General features: G+C 72.0%; 2 protein-coding genes across 3 annotated transcripts in view; one reads left to right on the top strand and one right to left on the bottom strand.

Moving 5' to 3' along the window:
- Positions 1-11,899, top strand: part of PC (pyruvate carboxylase) — a 38,393-nt gene extending 26,494 nt beyond the window's left edge. For both annotated transcript variants that reach the window (XM_064503147.1, XM_064503149.1), the window contains exons 17-21: positions 1,490-1,734; positions 3,457-3,636; positions 9,048-9,296; positions 10,102-10,242; positions 11,226-11,899. In XM_064503147.1, the coding sequence (XP_064359217.1) occupies positions 1,490-1,734; positions 3,457-3,636; positions 9,048-9,296; positions 10,102-10,242; positions 11,226-11,474 (1,064 nt within the window). In that variant the 3' untranslated portion in view covers positions 11,475-11,899. The remainder of the gene's footprint in view (positions 1-1,489; positions 1,735-3,456; positions 3,637-9,047; positions 9,297-10,101; positions 10,243-11,225) is intronic.
- A 3,843-nt stretch (positions 11,900-15,742) lies between these two features.
- On the bottom strand, positions 15,743-22,023 carry OVOL1 (ovo like transcriptional repressor 1). Its single transcript, XM_064503175.1, has 4 exons — positions 20,461-22,023; positions 18,714-18,868; positions 17,682-17,889; positions 15,743-16,154 (listed from the first exon to the last, which is right to left on the bottom strand). Exons 1-4 carry the CDS (start codon positions 20,558-20,560, stop codon positions 15,877-15,879), a joined length of 741 nt encoding a protein of 246 aa, XP_064359245.1. The 5' UTR covers positions 20,561-22,023; the 3' UTR covers positions 15,743-15,876.
- Between the last annotated feature and the right edge of the window lie 748 nt (positions 22,024-22,771).

Below are 22,771 nucleotides of genomic sequence, written 5' to 3'. Positions count from 1 at the left end.
CGTCCCCGAGGTCCCCGAGGTCCCCAAGGTCCCCGAGGTCCCCGAGGTCCCCAAGGTCCCCGAGGTCCCCGAGGTCCCCGTGGTCCTCACGGTCCCCGTGTGCCCGTGTCAGGCATCGAGCTGGAGCGGGTGTTCGAGTACAGCCCCCGTGGTCCATGTCCCCATCCCCGTGGTCCCTGAGGTCCCCAAGGTCCCCGAGGTCCCCATGGTCCTCACGGTCCCCGTGTGCCCGTGTCAGGCATCGAGCTGGAGCGGGTGTTCGAGTACAGCCGCCATGGTCCATGTCCCCATCCCCGAGGTCCCCAAGGTCCCCGAGGTCCCCGTGGTCCTCACGGTCCCCGTGTGCCCGTGTCAGGCATCGAGCTGGAGCGGGTGTTTGAGTACAGCCGCCATGGTCCATGTCCCCATCCCCGTGGTCCCCGAGGTCCCCGAGGTCCCTGTGGTCCCCATGGTCCCCACGGTCCCCGTCCCCGAGGTCCCCGAGGTCCCCAAGGTCCCTGAGGTCCCCGAGGTCCCCAAGGTCCCCGAGGTCCCCGAGGTCCCCGTGGTCCTCACGGTCCCCGTGTGCCCGTGTCAGGCATCGAGCTGGAGCGGGTGTTCGAGTACAGCCCCCGTGGTCCATGTCCCCATCCCCGTGGTCCCTGAGGTCCCCAAGGTCCCCGAGGTCCCCATGGTCCTCACGGTCCCCGTGTGCCCGTGTCAGGCATCGAGCTGGAGCGGGTGTTCGAGTACAGCCGCCATGGTCCATGTCCCCATCCCCGAGGTCCCCAAGGTCCCCGAGGTCCCCGTGGTCCTCACGGTCCCCGTGTGCCCGTGTCAGGCATCGAGCTGGAGCGGGTGTTTGAGTACAGCCGCCATGGTCCATGTCCCCATCCCCGTGGTCCCCGAGGTCCCCGAGGTCCCTGTGGTCCCTGAGGTCCCCACGGTCCCCGTCCCCGAGGTCCCCAAGGTCCCTGAGGTCCCCGAGGTCCCCAAGGTCCCCAAGGTCCCCGAGGTCCCCGTGGTCCCCATGGTCCCCGTGTGCCCGTGTCAGGCATCGAGCTGGAGCGGGTGTTCGAGTACAGCCCCCGTGGTCCATGTCCCCATCCCCGTGGTCCCCAAGGTCCCTGAGGTCCCCGAGGTCCCCAAGGTCCCCGAGGTCCCCGAGGTCCCCGTGGTCCCCATGGTCCCCGTGTGCCCGTGTCAGGCATCGAGCTGGAGCGGGTGTTCGAGTACAGCCCCCGTGGTCCATGTCCCTATCCCCGAGGTCCCTGAGGTCCCCGAGGTCCCTGTGGTCCCCATGGTCCCCAAGGTCCCCGTCCCCGAGGTCCCCGAGGTCCCCGTGGTCCTCACGGTCCCCGTGTGCCCGTGTCAGGCATCGAGCTGGAGCGGGTGTTCGAGTACAGCCGCCATGGTCCATGTCCCCATCCCCATGGTCCCCGAGGTCCCCGAGGTCCCCAAGGTCCCCGAGGTCCCCGTGGTCCTCACGGTCCCCGTGTGCCCGTGTCAGGCATCGAGCTGGAGCGGGTGTTCGAGTACAGCGAGTACTGGGAGGCGGCGCGGGGGCTCTACGCCGCCTTCGACTGCACGGCCACCATGAAGTCGGGCAACGCGGACGTCTTTGAGAACGAGATCCCGGGCGGGCAGTACACCAACCTCCACTTCCAGGCCCACAGCATGGGGCTGGGCCACAAGTTCAAGGAGGTGAAGAAGGCCTACGCCGAGGCCAACAAGATCCTCGGCGACCTCATCAAGGTGGGGCCGCCGCCGCCGTGCCGGGGGGACGGCCCCGTGGGGCAGGTCACTATGGGGCAGGTCCTCGTGGGGCAGGTCACTATGGGGAACATCCCCGTGGGGCAGGTCCCCATGGGGCAGGTCCTCGTGGGGAGCATCTCCATGGGGCAGGTCACTATGGGGAACATCCCCGTGGGGCAGGTCCCCGTGGGGCAGGTCCTCGTGGGGAACACCTCCATGGGGCAGGTCACTATGGGGCAGGTCCCCGTGGGGCAGGTCAGGGGACTGTGGTGACACCATGGGGCAGGTCCCAGTGCATCGGTGACACCATGGGGCAGGTCTGGGCGGCACGGTGACACCATGGGGCAGGTCTAGGTGGCACGGTGACACCATGGGGCAGGTCTGGGCAGTGCGGTGACACCATGGGGCAGGTCTAGGTGGCACGGTGACACCATGGGGCAGGTCTGGGCAGTGCGGTGACACTTTGGGGTGGGTCTGGGTGGCACGGTGACACCATGGGGCAGGTCCTGAAGCATTGGTGACACCATGGGGCAGGTCTGGGGGGCATGGTGACACCATGGGGCAGGTCCCGATGCATCGGTGACACCATGGGGTGGCACAGTGCCACCATGGGGCAGGTCTGGGTGGCACGGTGACACTTTAAGGTGGCTCTGGGTGGCGCGGTGACACTTTGGGGCCGGTCTGGGTGGCACGGTGACACCATGGGGTGGCTCTGGGTGGCACGGTGACACCATGGGGCAGGTCCGGGCGGCGCGGTGACACTTTGGGGCCGGTCTGGGTGGCACGGTGACACCATGGGGTGGCTCTGGGTGGCGCGGTGACACTTTGGGGCCGGTCTGGGTGGCACGGTGACACCATGGGGTGGCTCTGGGTGGCGCGGTGACACTTTGGGGCCGGTCTGGGTGGCATGGTGACACCATGGGGCAGGTCTGGGCAGTGCGGTGACACTTTGGGGTGGGTCTGGGTGGCACGGTGACACCATGGGGCAGGTCCTGAAGCATTGGTGACACCATGGGGCAGGTCTGGGGGGCATGGTGACACCATGGGGCAGGTCCCGATGCATCGGTGACACCATGGGGTGGCACAGTGCCACCATGGGGCAGGTCTGGGTGGCACGGTGACACTTTAAGGTGGCTCTGGGTGGCGCGGTGACACTTTGGGGCCGGTCTGGGTGGCACGGTGACACCATGGGGTGGCTCTGGGTGGCACGGTGACACCATGGGGCAGGTCCGGGCGGCGCGGTGACACTTTGGGGCCGGTCTGGGTGGCACGGTGACACCATGGGGTGGCTCTGGGTGGCGCGGTGACACTTTGGGGCCGGTCTGGGTGGCACGGTGACACCATGGGGCAGGTCCGGGCGGCGCGGTGACACTTTGGGGCCGGTCTGGGTGGCATGGTGACACCATGGGGTGGCTCTGGGTGGCGCGGTGACACCATGGGGCAGGTCCAGGCGGCGCGGTGACACTTTGGGGCCGGTCTGGGTGGCACGGTGACACCATGGGGTGGCTCTGAGTGGCACGGTGAAACCATGGGGCAGGTCCGGGTGGCGCGGTGACACTTTGGGGCCGGTCTGGGTGGCACGGTGACACCATGGGGCAGGTCCGGGTGGCACGGTGACACTTTGGGGCCGGTCTGGGTGGCACGGTGACACCATGGGGTGGCTCTGGGTGGCGCGGCGCCACGGCGAGGCCGGCGGGTGACGCGGTGACGCGGTGGCCGCAGGTGACGCCGTCGTCGAAGATCGTGGGCGACCTGGCGCAGTTCATGGTGCAGAACGGGCTGTCGCGGGCCGAGGTGGAGGCGCGGGCCGACGAGCTCTCCTTCCCCCGCTCCGTGGTGGAGTTCCTGCAGGGCCACATCGGGACCCCCCCGGGGGGCTTCCCCGAGCCCTTCCGCTCCCGGGTGCGTGCTGGGGGCACTGGGAGCCACTGGGAGCCACTGGGAGGGGATTGGGAGGCACTGGGAGGGGATTGGGGGGCACTGGGAGGCACTGGGATAGCCACATCGGGACCCCCCCGGGGGGCTTCCCCGAGCCCTTCCGCTCCCGGGTGCGTGCTGGGGGCACTGGGAGTGACTGGGGGGCACTGGGAGTGACTGGGAGGGGATTGGGGGGCACTGGGAGGCACTGGGATAGCCACATCGGGACCCCCCCGGGGGGCTTCCCCGAGCCCTTCCGCTCCCGGGTGCGTGCTGGGGGCACTGGGAGCCACTGGGAGCCACTGGGAGGGGATTGGGAGGCACTGGGAGGGGATTGGGGGGCACTGGGAGGCACTGGGATAGCCACATCGGGACCCCCCCGGGGGGCTTCCCCGAGCCCTTCCGCTCCCGGGTGCGTGCTGGGGGCACTGGGAGTGACTGGGGGGCACTGGGAGTGACTGGGAGGGGATTGGGGGGCACTGGGGGGCACTGGGATAGCCACATCGGGACCCCCCCGGGGGGCTTCCCCGAGCCCTTCCGCTCCCGGGTGCGTGCTGGGGGCACTGGGAGCCACTGGGAGCCACTGGGAGGGGATTGGGAGGCACTGGGAGGGGATTGGGGGGCACTGGGAGGCACTGGGATAGCCACATCGGGACCCCCCCGGGGGGCTTCCCCGAGCCCTTCCGCTCCCGGGTGCGTGCTGGGGGCACTGGGAGTGACTGGGGGGCACTGGGAGTGACTGGGAGGGGATTGGGGGGCACTGGGAGGCACTGGGATAGCCACATCGGGACCCCCCCGGGGGGCTTCCCCGAGCCCTTCCGCTCCCGGGTGCGTGCTGGGGGCACTGGGGGGCACTGGGAGCCACTGGGAGCGACTGGGAGGGGATTGGGAGGCACTGGGAGGGGATTGGGGGGCACTGGGAGGGGATTGGGGGGCACTGGGAGGCACTGGGATAGCCACATCGGGACCCCCCCGGGGGGCTTCCCCGAGCCCTTCCGCTCCCGGGTGCGTGCTGGGGGCACTGGGAGCGACTGGGGGGCACTGGGAGGGGATTGGGAGGGGATTGGGAGGCACTGGGAGGGGATTGGGGGGCACTGGGAGGCACTGGGATAGCCACATCGGGACCCCCCCGGGGGGCTTCCCCGAGCCCTTCCACTCCCGGGTGCGTGCTGGGGGCACTGGGGGGCACTGGGAGTGACTGGGAGGGGACTGGGAGGCACTGGGAGGGGATTGGGAGGCACTGGGGTGTACTGGGATAGCCACATCGGGACCCCCCCGGGGGGCTTCCCTGAGCCCTTCCGCTCCCGGGTGTGTGCTGGGGGCACTGGGAGCCACTGGGAGGGGATTGGGAGGCACTGGGAGGGGATTGGGGGGCACTGGGAGGCACTGGGATAGCCACATCGGGACCCCCCCGGGGGGCTTCCCCGAGCCCTTCCGCTCCCGGGTGCGTGCTGGGGGCACTGGGAGCGACTGGGGGGCACTGGGAGGGGATTGGGAGGGGATTGGGAGGCACTGGGAGGGGATTGGGGGGCACTGGGAGGCACTGGGATAGCCACATCGGGACCCCCCCGGGGGGCTTCCCCGAGCCCTTCCACTCCCGGGTGCGTGCTGGGGGCACTGGGGGGCACTGGGAGTGACTGGGAGGGGACTGGGAGGCACTGGGAGGGGATTGGGAGGCACTGGGGTGTACTGGGATAGCCACATCGGGACCCCCCCGGGGGGCTTCCCTGAGCCCTTCCGCTCCCGGGTGTGTGCTGGGGGCACTGGGAGCCACTGGGAGGGGATTGGGAGGCACTGGGAGGGGATTGGGGGGCACTGGGAGGCACTGGGATAGCCACATCGGGACCCCCCCGGGGGGCTTCCCCGAGCCCTTCCGCTCCCGGGTGCGTGCTGGGGGCACTGGGAGTGACTGGGAGGCACTGGCGGGCACTGGGAGTGACTGGCAGGGGATTGGGGGGCACTGGGAGGCACTGGGATAGCCACATCGGGACCCCCCCGGGGGGCTTCCCCGAGCCCTTCCGCTCCCGGGTGCGTGCTGGGGGCACTGGGGGGCACTGGGAGCCACTGGGAGCGACTTGGAGGGGATTGGGAGGCACTGGGAGGGGATTGGGGGGCACTGGGAGGCACTGGGATAGCCACATCGGGACCCCCCCGGGGGGCTTCCCCGAGCCCTTCCGCTCCCGGGTGCGTGCTGGGGGCACTGGGAGTGACTGGGAGGCACTGGCGGGCACTGGGAGTGACTGGCAGGGGATTGGGGGGCACTGGGAGGCACTGGGATAGCCACATCGGGACCCCCCCGGGGGGCTTCCCCGAGCCCTTCCGCTCCCGGGTGCGTGCTGGGGGCACTGGGGGGCACTGGGAGCCACTGGGAGCGACTTGGAGGGGATTGGGAGGCACTGGGAGGGGATTGGGGGGCACTGGGAGGCACTGGGATAGCCACATCGGGACCCCCCCGGGGGGCTTCCCCGAGCCCTTCCACTCCCGGGTGCGTGCTGGGGGCACTGGGGGGCACTGGGAGTGACTGGGAGGGGACTGGGAGGCACTGGGAGGGGATTGGGAGGCACTGGGAGGGGATTGGGAGGCACTGGGGTGTACTGGGATAGCCACATCGGGACCCCCCCGGGGGGCTTCCCTGAGCCCTTCCGCTCCCGGGTGTGTGCTGGGGGCACTGGGAGCCACTGGGAGGGGATTGGGAGGCACTGGGAGGGGATTGGGGGGCACTGGGAGGCACTGGGATAGCCACATCGGGACCCCCCCGGGGGGCTTCCCCGAGCCCTTCCGCTCCCGGGTGCGTGCTGGGGGCACTGGGAGCGACTGGGGGGCACTGGGAGTGACTGGGAGGGGATTGGGAGGCACTGGGAGCGACTGGGGGGCACTGGGGTAGCCACATCGGGACCCCCCCGGGGGGCTTCCCCGAGCCCTTCCGCTCCCGGGTGCGTGCTGGGGGCACTGGGAGTGACTGGGAGGCACTGGCGGGCACTGGGAGTGACTGGCAGGGGATTGGGGGGCACTGGGAGGCACTGGGATAGCCACATCGGGACCCCCCCGGGGGGCTTCCCCGAGCCCTTCCACTCCCGGGTGCGTGCTGGGGGCACTGGGGGGCACTGGGAGTGACTGGGAGGGGACTGGGAGGCACTGGGAGGGGATTGGGAGGCACTGGGAGGGGATTGGGAGGCACTGGGGTGTACTGGGATAGCCACATCGGGACCCCCCCGGGGGGCTTCCCCGAGCCCTTCCGCTCCCGGGTGCGTGCTGGGGGCACTGGGGGGCACTGGGAGCCACTGGGAGCGACTTGGAGGGGATTGGGAGGCACTGGGAGGGGATTGGGGGGCACTGGGAGGCACTGGGATAGCCACATCGGGACCCCCCCGGGGGGCTTCCCCGAGCCCTTCCGCTCCCGGGTGCGTGCTGGGGGCACTGGGAGTGACTGGGAGGCACTGGCGGGCACTGGGAGTGACTGGCAGGGGATTGGGGGGCACTGGGAGGCACTGGGATAGCCACATCGGGACCCCCCCGGGGGGCTTCCCCGAGCCCTTCCGCTCCCGGGTGCGTGCTGGGGGCACTGGGGGGCACTGGGAGCCACTGGGAGCGACTTGGAGGGGATTGGGAGGCACTGGGAGGGGATTGGGGGGCACTGGGAGGCACTGGGATAGCCACATCGGGACCCCCCCGGGGGGCTTCCCCGAGCCCTTCCACTCCCGGGTGCGTGCTGGGGGCACTGGGGGGCACTGGGAGTGACTGGGAGGGGACTGGGAGGCACTGGGAGGGGATTGGGAGGCACTGGGAGGGGATTGGGAGGCACTGGGGTGTACTGGGATAGCCACATCGGGACCCCCCCGGGGGGCTTCCCTGAGCCCTTCCGCTCCCGGGTGTGTGCTGGGGGCACTGGGAGCCACTGGGAGGGGATTGGGAGGCACTGGGAGGGGATTGGGGGGCACTGGGAGGCACTGGGATAGCCACATCGGGACCCCCCCGGGGGGCTTCCCCGAGCCCTTCCGCTCCCGGGTGCGTGCTGGGGGCACCGGGGGGCACTGGGAGTGACTGGGGGGCACTGGGAGGCACTGGGGGGCACTGGAGCAGCCATCCCTTAGCAACGGGGTTGCTGGGGTCACCGGGTCCTTAGCAACAGGGCACATGGGGTTGCCAGGGGCACCGTCTCCCTAGCAACGGGGCGGCTGGGGTTGCCAGGGGTATCCATCCCTTAGCAACAGGGTTGCCAGGGGCACCGTCTCCCTAGCAATGGGGTGGCTGGGGGTTGCCAAGGGCATCCACACCTTAGCAACAGGGTTGCCAGGGGCGCCATCTCCCTAGCAACAGGGCACATGGGGTTGCCAGGGGTATCCACACCTTAGCAACAGGGTTGCCAGGGGCGCCATCTCCCTAGCAACGGGGCGGCTGGGGTTGCCGGGGGCATCCATCCCTTAGCGACGGGGCTGCCGGGGGGCATCTCGCGGGCCGTGGGGTTGTGGAGCTGTGCGGTTGCGGGGCTGCGCGGTTGTGCGGTTGTGGGGCTGTGGAGCTGCGCGGTTGTGCGGTTGCGGGGCTGTGGAGCTGCGCGGTTGCGGGGCTGCGCGGTTGTGCGGTTGCGGGGCTGCGCGGTTGTGCGGTTGCGGGGCTGCGGGGCTGCACGGTTGCGGGGTTGTGCGGTTGTGTGGTTGCGGGGCTGCGCGGTTGTGCGGTTGCGGGGCTGTGGGGCTGCGCGGTTGTGCGGTTGTGCGGTTGCGGGGCTGCGCGGTTGTGCGGTTGCGGGGCTGTGGAGCTGCGCGGTTGTGCGGTTGCGGGGCTGCGGAGCTGCGCGGTTGCGGGGCTGCGCGGTTGTGCGGTTGCGGGGCTGCGGAGCTGCGCGGTTGTGCGGTTGCGGGGCTGCGGAGCTGCGCGGTTGCAGGGCTGCGCGGTTGTGCGGTTGCGGGGCTGCGCGGTTGCGCGGTTGTGCGGTTGTACGGTTGTGCGGTTGCGGGGCTGCGCGGTTGCAGGGCTGCGGGGCTGCGCGGTTGCGCGGTTGTGCGGTTGTGGGGTTGTGCGGTTGCGGGGCTGCGCGGTTGTGCGGTTGCGGGGCTGCGCGGTTGCGGGGCTGTGGAGCTGTGTGGTTGCGGGGCTGCGGGGCTGCGCGGTTGTGCGGTTGCGGGGCTGCGCGGTTGCGGGGCTGCGGGGCTGCGTGGTTGCGAGGCTGTGGAGCTGCGCGGTTGCGGGGCTGCGCGGTTGTGCGGTTGCGGGGCTGCGCGGTTGTGCGGTTGCGGGGCTGCGGGGCTGCGCGGTTGCGGGGCTGCGCGGTTGCGGGGCTGTGCGGTTGCGGGGCTGCGGGGCTGCGCGGTTGCGGGGCTGCGCGGTTGCGGGGCTGCGGGGCTGCGGGGCTGCGCGGTTGGGGCCCGGCGGCGACGGCGGCGGCGGTCCCGCAGGTGCTGAAGGACCTGCCGCGGGTGGAGGGCCGCCCCGGGGCCTCGCTGCCGCCGCTGGACTTCGAGGCGCTGGGCCGGGAGCTGGCGGGGCGCCACGGGACGCCGCCGGGCCCCGAGGAGCTGCTCTCGGCCGCCATGTACCCGCGCGTCTACGAGGACTTCCGCGACTTCACCGCCACCTTCGGCCCCGTCCACTGCCTCGGCACCCGCCTCTTCCTCGAGGGGCCCAACATCGCCGAGGAGTTTGAGGTGGGCGGGGCTGGCGGCGGGGGACGGGGCTTGGGAGGGGAGGGGCTTGGGGAGGGGAGGGGCTTGAGGGAGGGGCGGGGCTTGGGGAGGGGCGGGGCTTGGGAGGGTGGGGTTTGAGGGAGGGGAGGGGCTTGGGGAGGGGCGGGGCTGGTGGGGCGGGGTTGGGTGGATGGAGCTGGGGGAGTGGCTTGGGGAGGAGCTGTGACTGGGGGTGTGGCTTGGGGAGGGGCGGGACTTGTGAGGGGAGGGACTTGAGGGAGGGGCGGGGCTTGGGAGGGCGGGGCTTGAGGGAGGGGCAGGGCTGGCGGCAGGGTGGGGCTTGGGAGGGGTGGGGCTTGAAGGAGGGGTGGGGCTTGTGGAGGGGAGGGGCTTTGGGATGGTGGGGTTTGAGGGAGGGGCGGGGCTGGCGGTGGGCGGGGCTTGTGGAGGGGCGGGGCTTGTGGAGGGTGGGGTTTGAGGGAGGGGAGGGGCTTGGGAGGGTGTGGCTTGAGGAAGGGAGGGGCTTGAGGGAGGGGTTGGGGTGGGTGGAGCCAGGGGGCGGCTTGGGGAGGGGCTGCAAGTGGGGGTGTGGCCCGAGAGGGGCGGGGCTTTGGGGGAGGGGCTCGGTGGGCACTGGGGCGGGGCTTGGGGAGGGGGCGTGGCTTGGGGAGGGGCGGGGCTGGCTGGGGCGGGGCTTGGGGAGGGGGCGAGGCGGCCCTTGCACGCTTGCACGGCTCTCGCGCGGCTGCGGCAGCTGTGGCACGCTCGCGGCGGTGTCACGACGGTGTCACGACTGACGGGGGCCCGGGGGGGGCCGGGGGGGCAGGTGGAGCTGGAGCGGGGCAAGACGCTGCACATCAAGGCGCTGGCGCTGGGCGACCTGGACGCGGCCGGGCAGCGCGAGGTTTTCTTCGAGCTCAACGGGCAGCTGCGCTCCATCCTCGTGCGCGACACCCGCGCCATGAAGGTGCCGCGGGGGGGCCCAGGGGACACGGGGGGGGCGGTCTGGAGGCCTTGGGGGGGGGCCTGGGGGACACGGGGGGGGTCCTGGGGGCCATGGGGGGGTCCCAGGGGCCATGGGGGGGTCCTGGGGGCCATGGTGGGGGGTTCTGGGGGCTATGTGGGGGTCCTGGGAGACATGGGGGGGTCCCAGAGGATATGGGGGGGGTCCCAAGGGACATGGAGGGGTCCTGGGGGACATGGGGGGGTCCTGAGGGCCATGGGGGGGGCCCAGAGGCCACAGGGGGGTTCCTGGGGGACACTGGGGGGGTCCCAGGGTGTAAGGGGGGTCCTGGAGGCCATCAGGGGGTCCTGGGGGCCATGGAGGGGTCCTTAGAGCCACTGGGGGGGTCCCAGGGGCTATGGGGGGGTCCTGGGGGACACAGGCGGGTCCCAGGGTATAAGGGAGGGGCCCAGGGGTCATGGAGGGGTCCTGGGGGACATGGGGCAGTTCCCAGGGGCTATGGGGGGGTCCTAGGGGCCACGGGGGGGTCCTGGGGGCTATAGGGGGGGTCCTTGGGGCCATTGGGGGGGTCCTGGAGGCTATAGGGGGGTCCTGGGGGCTATAGGGTGGGTCCTTGGGGCCATGGGGGGGTCCCAGGGTATAAGGGAGGGTTCCAGGGGCTATGGGGGGGGTCCTGGGGGCCATGGGGGGGTCCCAGGATCCATAGGGGTGTCCTGGGGAACATGGGGGGGTCCCATGGGCCATGGGGGGGGTCCCAGGGGCCACGGAGGGGGTCCTAGGGGCTATGGGAGGGTCCTGGGGGCCATGGGGGGGTTCCATGGGCCATGGGGGGGGTCCTGGGGGACACAGGGGGGGTCCCAGGAGCCATAGGGGGGTCCTGGGGGCCATGGGGGGGTCCCATGGGCCACGGCGGGGGGTCCTGGGAGCCGCACGGGTGCCACACGCTCACCGACGGTCCCCCGCGTGTGTGTCCCCCCCCGTTGCAGGAGCTGCACGTGCACCCCAAGGCGCAGCGGGGGGCCAAGGGGCAGGTGGGGGCCCCGATGCCGGGCGAGGTGGTGGAGGTGCGGGTGGCGGTGGGGGCGGCCGTGGCCAAGGGGCAGCCGCTCTGCGTCCTCAGCGCCATGAAGCTGGAGACGGTGGTGACGGCCCCCCGCGCCGGCACCGTCGCCCGCCTCCACGTGCGGCCCGGCATGAGCCTGCAGGGCGACGACCTCATCCTGGAGATCGAGTGAGGGGGGGCCCCGAAACGCCCCCCCCAAAAACACCCCCCCCCCCGAGGATGCCACCCCCCCGAAAACGCCACCCCCAAAAACGTCACCCCCCGAAAACGCCACCCCGAAAACGTCACCCCCCGGCATGAGCCTGCAGGGCAACGACCTCATCCTGGAGATCGAGTGAGGGGGGGCCCCGAAACGCCCCCCCCAAAAACACCCCCCCCCCGAGGATGCCACCCCCCGAAAACGCCACCCCCAAAAACGTCACCCCCCGAAAACGCGGCGTCCCCCCGGCATGAGCCTGCAGGGCGACGACCTCATCCTGGAGATCGAGTGAGGGGGGGCCCCGAAACGCCCCCCCCAAAAACACCCCCCCCCCGAGGATGCCACCCCCCGAAAACGCCACCCCGAAAAACGTCACCCCCCGAAAACGTCACCCCCCGGCATGAGCCTGCAGGGCGACGACCTCATCCTGGAGATCGAGTGAGGGGGGGCCCCGAAACCCCCCCCCCGAAAAACACCCCCCGAAAAACACCCCCCAAAAACACCCCCCGAAAAACACCCCCCAAAAACACCCCCCGAAAAACACCCCCCAAAAACACCCCCCGAAAACGCCACCCTGAAAATGGCACCCCGAAATCGCCCCCCCCCCCGGACCCCTGGCGCGGCCCTGTGGGGTGGCGATGGGGGGGGGTGTCGTTTCCCCCCCCCTCCGAAATGGTCCCTGGGGGTGGGACCCCCCCCAAAGGATGCTCTGAAATGGGGTGCCCCCCCCCGGGGAATGGAGGCCCCCCCCCAAATGCCCCCCCGGCACTTTAGGAGCCCCCCCGACCCCCCGCCGGGAGCCCCCAGCCCCAAAAGAGGGGGGGCTTCACCCCTGGGGGGGGCTAAACACCCTCTGGGGGGGTCTGAGCACCCTTGGGGTGGTCTCAGCATCCTCTGGGGGGGCTCAGCACCCTGGGGGGGGTCTCAGCACCCTTGGGGGGGGCTCAGCACCCTTGGGGGTCTCCCCCCCCATAACACTAACCCTGGAAACGGGGGGGGGGTCCCCATATGCCCCCCCCCGCCAAGCTGCCTTAGGGGAGTCCTGCGCTTCCGGGGCCCCCCCCAGCCCCCCCCCAGCTGCTGCCGAACCGGACGCCGGTGCCAAACGGGGGGGGGCCCCCCCCAAATGTGTGTGTGCGGGGGGGGTCCCCGGGGGGGGGGTCCCCGGGGGGGGGGGTCCCCGAGGGGGGGAGGGGGACGCGGAGACTGTGACCAAAGGCCGGGAGAGACTGGAAGTGGGGGGCCGCCCCCCCCCCGTGGGAACAACCCGGGGGGCCCCCCGCCCCCCCCCGGGGGCTCCGGGGCAATAAAGACTGGACTAACTGCAGCGCCCGCGTCCCTATGGGGGGGGGGTTATAGGGTGCCGCCCTATAGGGCCCTATGGCGAGCGCCGCGGGGGCTGGGGGCGAGTGGAGTGGGCTCAATCCCCCCATAGGAGACCCCCCCCCCAGTGCCTGGGTGTCCCCCGGGCGGCTTCTGCCCCGGAAGCCCTATGCGTCCCCTATGGAGCGGTTCGGCCCCCTATAGGAGGGAGCCCCTATAGGATATGGGGAGCCCCTATAGAATATAGAAGGGGGAGGGGAGCCCGTGGAGAGCACGGCCCCCCCCCCCCGCACCCCTGCGCTGCTGTGCTGCCCCCCCTCTATAGGGGGAGGCGGTGGGCGGGGCTCGTCCCCTATAGCGCAGGCCCCGCCCCCTCGCCTATAGGCGTCCCGGCGCCCCCTTGCGGTGCGCTGCGCATGCGCGCGGCCGCGCTTCCTGCCGCCGCCTCCCATTGGCTGCCGCGCGGGCCAATGGGAGCGGCGCCCTGGCGCGGGCTCCGCCCTCCCTCCCTCCCGGCGAGGGGCGCATGCGCGGCGCCGCGCGGTCGCCATGGCGACGCGGCCTATAGGCGGAGGAAGGCCTGGGCCGGGCTATAGGCGACGTCCCGCCCCTGTAGACGAGCAGGCGGCTGCGAGGAGGTCAGTGCGGCGGGGGGCGGGTGACGTCACTCCATAGGGGCCGCTGGTCGCCACTGGGGCGGAGCCGCTACCCGGGGCATATAGGGGCGGCTGTGAGGGGCAGGTTGGGGGAGGGGTGGCCCCGCCCCCATCCTATAGGGGCCCTGTAGCTGCTCCCACACGCTCGGGGGGGTGCAGAGGGGCAGCCGGGGCCCATAGGGACAGGCAGGAGCCTATAGATGAACATGAATAGCTTTATCTGGGCTCCCCTCCCCTCTACACGCGACGCCGGGGGGCGGGGCCAGCCCGAGGGGGCGTGGTCTGTGCCCGGGTGGGGGTGGGGCCTGCCCGAGGGGGCGTGGTCGCTGACGGCAGGGGGCGGGGCCTAGCAGCAGGGCAGGGCCTGAGCGCCCCGGAGGGGCGTGGCCTAAATATTAACGCGGGTCCCGCCGGCCCTGGCAGCCAGGAGGCGTGGCCTCCCGCGGGGGCGTGGCCTAAGCCATCAATGGGCGTGGCCTATGAGGGGCGTGGCCTAAGACCCAACATAGAGCAGCAGCAAGGCCCGGCCAGCGAGGGGGTGTGGCCCGGAGCAGAGGGCGTGGCCTGTGAAGCAGGGGGCGGAGCCTAAGGAGTGCAGTGGGTCAGTGCAGCACCGCTACCAGCCTCGCAGGCCAGCTTGGCTGGGGCGGGGGGGACGTCGAAGGCGGAGCCTGTGGCAGCAGGGGGCGGGGCCTGGGTCAGGGGCGGGGCCTGGTGCAGAGGGCGGGGCCTAGGCTTGCAGCGGGTCAGTGCAGCACTGCTGCCAGCCTTGCAAGCCAGCTTGGGGGGGGGGGGGACCTCAAGGGTGGAGCCTATGGCAGAGGGGCGTGTCCTGGTGGCGTGGGCGTGTCCTGGGTGGCGTGGGCGTGTCGTTAGACTCAGGGGGCGTGGCCTAGGCCTGCAGTGGGCCAGTGCAGCACCGCAGCCAGCCTCGCAGGCCAGCTTGGTGGGTGGGTGGGACCTCGGGGGCGGAGCCTATGGCTTTGGGGGCGTGTCCTGGTGGCGTGGGCGTGTCCCGGGTGGCGTGGGCGTGTCCTTAGACTCAGGGGGCGTGGCCTAGACTTGCAGTGGGTCATTGCAGCACTGCCGCCAGCCTCGCAGGCCAGCTTGGCTGGGCGGGTGGGACCTCGGGGGCGGAGCCTATGGCTTTGGGGGCGTGTCCTGGTGGAGTGGGCGTGTCCTTGGAGTCGGGGGCGTGGCCTAGGCTTTCAGCAGACTAGTGCAGCACTGCCACCAGCCTCGCAGGCCAGCTTGGCTGGGCGGGTGGGACCTCGGGGGCGGAGCCTATGGCATTGAGGGCGTGTCCTGGTGGCGTGGGCGTGTCCTGGGTGGCATGGGCGTGTCGTTAGACTCAGGGGGCGTGGCCTAGGCCTGCAGTGGGCCAGTGCAGCACCGCAGCCAGCCTTGCAGGCCAGCTTGGTGGGTGGGTGGGACCTCGGGGGCGGAGCCTATGGCTTTGGGGGCGTGTCCTGGTGGCGTGGGCGTGTCCCGGGTGGCGTGGGCGTGTCCTTAGACTCAGGGGGCGTGGCCTAGACTTGCAGTGGGTCATTGCAGCACTGCCACCAGCCTCGCAGGCCAGCTTGGCTGGGCGGGTGGGACCTCGGGGGCGGAGCCTATGGCTTTGGGGGCGTGTCCTGGTGGCGTGGGCGTGTCCCGGGTGGCGTGGGCGTGTCCTTAGACTCAGGGGGCGTGGCCTAGACTTGCAGTGGGTCATTGCAGCACCGCCACCAGCCTCGCAGGCCAGCTTGGTGGGTGGGTGGGACCTCGGGGGCGGAGCCTATGGCATCGGGGGCGTGTCCTGGTGGAGTGGGCGTGTCCTTGGGGTCAGGGGGCGTGGCCTAGGTTTACAGCGGGTCAGTGCAGCACTGCCGCCAGCCTCGCAAGCCAGCTTGGTGTAGGGGGGGGACCTCAAGGGCGGAGCCTACGGCAGAGGGGCGTGTCCCGGGTGGCGTGGGCGTGTCCTTAGACTCAGGGGGCGTGGCCTAGACTTGCAGTGGGTCATTGCAGCACCGCCACCAGCCTCGCAGGCCAGCTTGGCTGGGCGGGTGGGACCTCGGGGGCGGAGCCTATGGCAGAGGGGCGTGTCCTGGTGGAGTGGGCGTGTCCTTGGGGTCAGGGGGCGTGGCCTAGGTTTACAGCGGGTCAGTGCAGCACTGCCGCCAGCCTCGCAAGCCAGCTTGGTGTAGGGGGGGGAACCTCAAGGGCGGAGCCTATGGCAGAGGGGGCGTGTCCTGGTGGAGTGGGCGTGTCCTTGGAGTCGGGGGCGTGGCCTAGGTTTACAGCGGGTCAGTGCAGCACTGCCGCCAGCCTCGCAAGCCAGCTTGGTGTAGGGGGGGGGACCTCAAGGGCGGAGCCTACGGCAGCGGGGGCGTGTCCAGGGGGGCGGGGGGCGGGGCCTAGGGGGCGGGGCGGGGCGGGGCGGCGGCCGGGGGGGCCCCGCGGCGGGCCAGCTTGGCGAGGAGGGGGCTGTGGGGGTGGCGCTGGCGCAGGTGGGCCAGGTGGGCGTCCTGGCTGTCGGCGGTGCCGCCGCACTCCTCGCACACGTAGAGCTTGGCGCGCCGCTCCTTGTAGGCGTAGCGCTGCGCCACGCCGTGGATCTTGCGCAGGTGCGACTCCAGCGAGCAGCGCTGCGTGAAGGCCTTCTCGCACAGGCTGCACTTGTAGGGCCGCACGCCTGCGGGGGGGCGGGGGGGGGACACGGCGTGCGCCTCAGCCCTGCGACCCGGCACCCCGCAAGCCGGCACCCCCCCGAGGCGGCACCCGCCTCCGGGGCGCCCTCCCCAGCCGGCACCCGCATGGTCCCTGCGGGACCCCCCCCGATCTGGGACCCACCTCCAGGGTGCCCCCCCCAATCCAGCACCTGCCTGGTCCCTGTGGGACCCTCCCTGGTCCGGGACCCACCTCCAGGGTCCCCCCCCCCAATCCAGCACTCACCTGGTTCCTTTGCGACCCCCCCAATCCAGGACCCACCTCATCCCCCTGCAACCCCCCAATCCAGCACCTGCCTGCTCCCTGTGGGACCCCCCCGATCCGGGACCCACCTGGTCCCTATGGGACCCACCTGGGCGGGGGCCTGGGACCCCCCTGATCTGGGACCCCCCTGATTTGGGGCCTGGGACCCCCCTGATCCGGGACCCTCCTCATCTCCGGTCCCTCACCGGTGTGGGTGCGGACGTGGCGCTTGTGTCCCCCCGCGTCCCCCCGCGTCCCCATGTCCCCCTGTGTCCCCCCATGTCCCCCCGTGTCCCCCCATGTCCCCCCGTGTCCCGGGGGGGTCCCGGGGGGGCCCCTCACCGGTGTGGGTGCGGACGTGGCGCTTGTGTCCCCCCGCGTCCCCCCACGTCCCCATGTCCCCCTGTGTCCCCCCATGTCCCCCCGTGTCCCGGGGGGGTCCCGGGGGGGTCCCTCACCGGTGTGGGTGCGGACGTGGTGCTTGTGTCCCCCCGCGTCCCCCCGCGTCCCCATGTCCCCCCGTGTCCCCCCGTGTCCCCCCGTGTCCCGGGGGGGTCCCGGGGGGGCCCCTCACCGGTGTGGGTGCGGACGTGGCGCTTGTGTCCCCCCGCGTCCCCCCACGTCCCCATGTCCCCCTGTGTCCCCCCATGTCCCCCCGTGTCCCGGGGGGGTCCCGGGGGGGTCCCTCACCGGTGTGGGTGCGGACGTGGTGCTTGTGTCCCCCCGCGTCCCCCCGCGTCCCCATGTCCCCCCGTGTCCCCCCGTGTCCCCCCGTGTCCCGGGGGGGTCCCGGGGGGGTCCCTCACCGGTGTGGGTGTGGACGTGGCGCTTGTGTCCCCCCGCGTCCCCCCACGTCCCCATGTCCCCCTGTGTCCCCCCATGTCCCCCCGTGTCCCGGGGGGGTCCCGGGGGGGTCCCTCACCGGTGTGGGTGCGGACGTGGTGCTTGTGTCCCCCCGCGTCCCCCCGCGTCCCCATGTCCCCCCGTGTCCCCCCGTGTCCCCCCGTGTCCCGGGGGGGTCCCGGGGGGGTCCCTCACCGGTGTGGGTGTGGACGTGGCGCTTGTGTCCCCCCGCGTCCCCGTGTCCCCCCATGTCCCCCCGTGTCCCGGGGGGGTCCCTCACCGGTGTGGGTGCGGACGTGGTGCTTGTGTCCCCCTGCATCTCCCCGCGTCCCCATGTCCCCCCGTGTCCCCCCATGTCCCCCCGTGTCCCCCCGTGTCCCGGGGGGGTCCCGGGGAGGTCCCTCACCGGTGTGGGTGCGGACGTGGCGCTTGAGGTCGAAGGTGTCGTTGAAGCCCTTGCCGCAGAAGGGGCACCGGTGCCGCTTGGCCTCGCTGTGGCACTTGAGGTGCCGCGTCAGCAGCCGCGCCAGCCCGAAGCCCTTCTGGCACACGGGGCACCGCAGCGGCCCCGGCCCCCCCGGCCCCCCCGGGGCCCCCGCCGAGGCCGCCGACGCCTGCGAAACCCCCCCCCGGCAGCCGCCGTCAGCCCCCGCCGCACGGGGACGCGGGGACACGGGGACATGGGGACCCACCACCCCCAGGGGATGCTCCCAGGTCCCCAGGGAGCCCCCCCAGACCCAGGGACCCCCCATACTGGGGAGCCCCCCCACCCTAGGGACCCCCCCAGGTCCCCAGGGAGCCCCCCCAGACCCAGGGACCCCCATACTGGGGAGCCCCCCCACCCTAGGGACCCCCCCAGGTCCCCAGGGAGCCCCCCCAGACCCAGGGACCCCCATACTGGGGACCCCCCCGCCCCAGTGACCCTTCATCATGCTGGGGACCCCCAGGGACCCCCAACCCCAGGTCCCCAGGGAGCCCCCCCAGACCCAGGGACCCCCCATACTGGGGACCCCCCCCACCCTAGGGACCCCCCCAGGTCCCCAGGGAGCCCCCCAGACCCAGGGACCCCCCTTACAGGGGACCCCCCCACCCTAGGGAACTCCCTGAGACCCAGGGACCCCCATACTGGGGACCCCCAACCCCTAGGACCCCCCCAGGTCCCCAGGGAACCCCTCTAGACCCAGGGGCCCCCCATATTGGGGACCCCCAACCCCAGAGACCCCCCCCCAGGTCCCCAGGGCCCCCCCATGCTGGGACCCCCGACCCCAAAGACCCCCCCAGGGCCTCAGAGACCCCCATAAAGGGGACCCCCCACCCCAGGGACCCCCCAGGTCCCCCCCGAGACCCCCCATACCCCAGGGCCCCCCCCAGGTCCCCAGGCCCCCCCATGCTGGGACCCCCCCCGCCAGGCCCCCCCCGCCCCCCGGCCGCCCCTCACCTTGGCCTTGGGGTGCAGGCAGGGGTCCGGGAGGCCGCCGGGGGGGGCGGCGGGGGGCGGCGGCGGGGGGGGGCAGCCGGCTGCCCGCAGCGTCATGTCGAGGGGGGCGGCCGCCGGCACCGGGTCCCTGCGCAGGGCACAGCCCCCCAGGCAGACTGGGGGGGGCAGGGCGTCAGGGGACCCCAAAGACCCCCCCAAAGACCCCCCCAAAGACCCCCCAGGCAGACTGGGGGGGGCAGGGCGTCAGGGGACCCCAAAGACCCCCCCAAAGACCCCCCAAAGACCCCCAAATCCCCCCCAGGCAGACTGGGGGGGGCAGGGCGTCAGGGGACCCCAAAGACCCCCCCAAAGACCCCCCCAAAGACCCCCAAATCCCCCCCAGGCAGACTGGGGGGGCCGGGTTGTCAGGGGGACCCCACATCCCCCCCCAGGCAGATTGGGGGGGGGCTGGGTCACACCGGAGACCCCCAAATCCCCCCGGATCCCTCCCAAAACCGTGGGGTCCCCCCCCCCAGCTCACCGGGGCCCCCCCGCGCCGGCCGCCGCAGTAAACACCCCCCCCCCCCGACCGGTCGGGCGGCTCCGTTAACGAGGCCGCCCCTAATTAAGCGTTTCCGCTGGGGTGTCACCCCCCCCCCCCCGGGCGACGCCACAACCAGTCTGCCCAGTCCGGCGCCCCGCGGCCCAGTTCCCCGGCGGGGGGGGGGAGCGGGGGGGCCGCGAAGCAGGGCCCAGGCGTCCGGGCGGGTCTGCGTCGCCCCATAGGCAACATGGACCCCGGGGGCCCAGGCGTCCGGGCGGGTCTGCGTCGCCCCATAGGCAACATGGACCCCAGGGGCCCAGGCGTCCGGGCGGGTCTGCGTCGCCCCATAGGCAACGTGGACCCCGGGGGCCCAGGCGTCCGGGTGGGTCTGCGTCACCCTGTAGGCACCAAGGTCCCCGGGGGCCCAGGTGTCCGGGCAGGTCTGCGTCACCCCATAGGCAACGTGGACCCCAGGGGCCCAGGCGTCCGGGCAGGTCTGCGTCGCCCCATAGACAACGTGGACCCCAGGGGCCCAGGCGTCCGGGCGGGTCTGCGTCACCCCATAGGCAACGTGGACCCCAGGGGCCCAGGCGTCCGGGCGGGTCTGCGTCACCCTGTAGGCACCAAGGTCCCCAGGGGCCCAGGCGTCCGGGCTCCCCCCCCTCCCTGCCGCAGGGGCCCAGGCGTCCGGGCGGCGGGCGGCGGCCGCGTGGCTCCTGCCCCGCCCGGGAGCGGCTCTGCCCCCGGCCTGTCATTAGGGGTTAATCACCACCCGGCGCCCGGACGCCTGGGCCCCGAGGGGGCGGGAGGGGAGCCGAGGGGGGGCAGGGGGGGGCCCTACCTCTCCCCCCGCCACCCCGGACGCCTGGGCCCGCTCCGCGGGGAGGAGGGGACGCCTGGATGCCGGGGTCCCTTGGGGGTCCCTGGGGGTCAGCAGGGTCACCCGGATGCCTGGGCCCCTTGGGGGTCCCTGGGGTGTCCCTGGGGGTCCCTGGGGGTCAGCAGGGTCACCCAGACGCCTGGGCCCCTGGGGATGCTGGGGAGTCTGTGGGGGGTCCCTGGGGGTCAGCAGGGTCACCCGGACGCCTGGGTCCCTGGGGGGATCCCTGGGGGTCAGTGGGGGCCACCCGGACGCCTGGGTCCCTGGGGGGGATCCCTGGGGGTCAGTGGGGGCCACCCGGACGCCTGGGCCCCCAGAAGAGCGGGGGCAGGGGGGGCACATACTGGGCACGTAGATGTCGGCGCGCTGCTCGTCCGGGAGCTCGCTCCAGTTGCGCTTGGCCGTGGCCACGCAGGGCTTCTTCACCAGGAAGGCGCGGGGCATCGTGGCGCCCGATCCACTGGATCCCGCTCACTGGATCCTGCCCGGATCCCGCTCACCGGATCCCACTCGCCGGATCCCGCACGTCCGCCCCGTCCGGCCTCACAGCCCCAATCCCGGCGCAGAGGCAGCGGCGGATCCCAAATCTCTGATCGGTTTCGGTGTTGGATCCCAGATCCCGGCTCAGTTCCAGCCCCAGATCCCAAATCTCTGGGTGGTTTCGGTCCCGTATTGCAGATCCCTGGTTGGTTTCAATGTCAGATCCCAAATCTCCGGTCAGTTGCAGTGTTGGATCCCAGATCCTGACTTAGTTTCTGTGTCAGAGCCCAAATCTCCGGTCGGTTTTGGTCCTGGATGACAGATTCCTGGTCAGTTTCAATCCCAGATCCTGGATCCCAGGTCAGTTCCTGCTTCGGATCTCAAATCTCCAGTCGGTTTCAGTCCTGGATCGCAGATCGCTGGTCGGTTTCAACCCTGGATCCTGGATCCCCGGTCAGTTTCCATGCTGGATCCCAGATCCTTGTCAAGCTTCAGTGCTGGACCGCAGATCCCGGCTCACTGGATCCCGGCTCCCCTCCCGCTCCGGAGCGCAGCTCCCTGGTCAATTTCGGCGCCGGATTCGGGATTATCGGTCAATTTCAGTGCCGGATCACCAATCCCCGGTCAGTTTCGGCGCCGGATTCGGGATTATCGGTCAATTTCAGCGCCAGATGGCCAATCCCCGGTCAATTTCGGCGCCGGATTCGGGATTATCGGTCAGTTTCGGCGCTGGCTCCGGGCTCCCGGCTGCTCCGTGTCGCCCCGGGACGTCGTGTGCCGCCGCCGTGTCAGTGCCGTGCCAGCGACGCCGTGTCAGCGATACCGCGCCGAGCGCTGCCGCGATGCCCGGCGTGCGGCTCCGTGCGGCTCCGCGTGGCTCCGTGGGGCTCCGTACGGCTTCAGTGGCTCCGTGCGGCTCCGCGTGTCTCCGTGGGGCTCCGTATGGCTCCGTACGGCTCCGTGTGGCTCCGTGCGGCTCCGTGCGGCTTCAGTGGCTCCGTGCGGCTCCGTATGGCTCCGTGCGGCTTCAGTGGCTCCGTGCGGCTCCGTGCGGCTTCAGTGGCTCCGTGTGGCTCCGTATGGCTCCGTATGGCTCCGTATGGCTCCGTACAGCTTCAGTGGCTCCGTGTGGCTCCGTGCGGCTTCAGTGGCTCCGTGTGGCTCCGTGTGGCTCCGTATGGCTCCGTGCGGCTCCGTACGGCTTCAGTGGCTCCGTGTGGCTCCGTGCAGCTTCAGTGGCTCCGTGCGGCTCCGTGCAGCTTCAGTGGCTCTGTGTGGCTCCGTGTGGCTCCGTACGGCTCCGTGTGGCTCCGCGTGTCTCTGCGTGTCTCCGTACGGCTCCGTGTGGCTCCGTGCGGCTCCGTGCGGCTCCGTACAGCTTCAGTGGCTCCGTGTGGCTCCGTGCGGCTTCAGTGGCTCCGTGTGGCTCCGTGCAGCTTCAGTGGCTCCGTGCGGCTCCGTGCAGCTTCAGTGGCTCTGTGTGGCTCCGTGTGGCTCCGTACGGCTCCGTGTGGCTCCGCGTGTCTCTGCGTGTCTCCGTACGGCTCCGTGTGGCTCCGTGCGGCTCCGTGCGGCTCCGTACAGCTTCAGTGGCTCCGTGTGGCTCCGTACGGCTTCAGTGGCTCCGTGCGGCTCTGCGTGTCTCCGTGGGGCTCCGTATGGCTCCGTACGGCTCCGTGCGGCTCCGTGCGGCTTCAGTGGCTCCGTGCGGCTCCGCGTGTCTCTGCGTGTCTCCGTGCAGCTCCGTGCGGCTCCGTGCAGCTCCGCGTGTCTCTGCGTGTCTCCGCGCGGCTCCGTCTGACTCCGTACGGCTCCGTGCGGCTCCGGACGGCTCAGTGGCTCCGTGCGGCTCCGTGCGGCTCGGTGTCCCGGTGTCCCCGTGTCTCCGCGTGTCCCTGTGTCTGCGTGTCCCGGTGTCTCAGCGGCTGGGCCGGGCGCCCGGCGGCTTTATGGGCCCGGAGCCGGCGGGACCGGTCGGGCCGGAGCCGCTCGGAGCCGCTCGGGCGGCGCCGCCGCGTTGGGAAATAACGGGGCTGACGGCTGCCCGCGGCGCCCCCCCCCCCCCCCCCCGCTGCCACCGCTGCCACCGGCACCGGGACACGGGGACAGGGGGACATGGGGACAGGGGGACAGGGGGGACACGGGGACAGGGGGACAGGGATGGAGGACACACGG

The sequence above is a fragment of the Dromaius novaehollandiae genome, chromosome 35 (assembly GCF_036370855.1).
Source record: "Dromaius novaehollandiae isolate bDroNov1 chromosome 35, bDroNov1.hap1, whole genome shotgun sequence".
Taxonomy (NCBI): Eukaryota; Metazoa; Chordata; class Aves; order Casuariiformes; family Dromaiidae; genus Dromaius; species Dromaius novaehollandiae.
This window is presented reverse-complemented; position numbering and strand designations above follow the sequence as displayed.

Bases quoted from the DNA above. Each gene is read 5' to 3' on its own strand.
- OVOL1 (XM_064503175.1), bottom strand. From the start codon at position 20,560: ATGCCCCGCGCCTTCCTGGTGAAGAAGCCCTGCGTGGCCACGGCCAAG. The intron at 18,869-20,460 runs GTATGTGCCCCC...TGCCCCCCCCAG, and splicing joins CGCCGACATCTACGTGCCCA to TCTGCCTGGGGGGCTGTGCC. The intron at 16,155-17,681 runs GTGAGGGACCTC...GCCCCCCCGCAG, and splicing joins CCACGTCCGCACCCACACCG to GCGTGCGGCCCTACAAGTGC.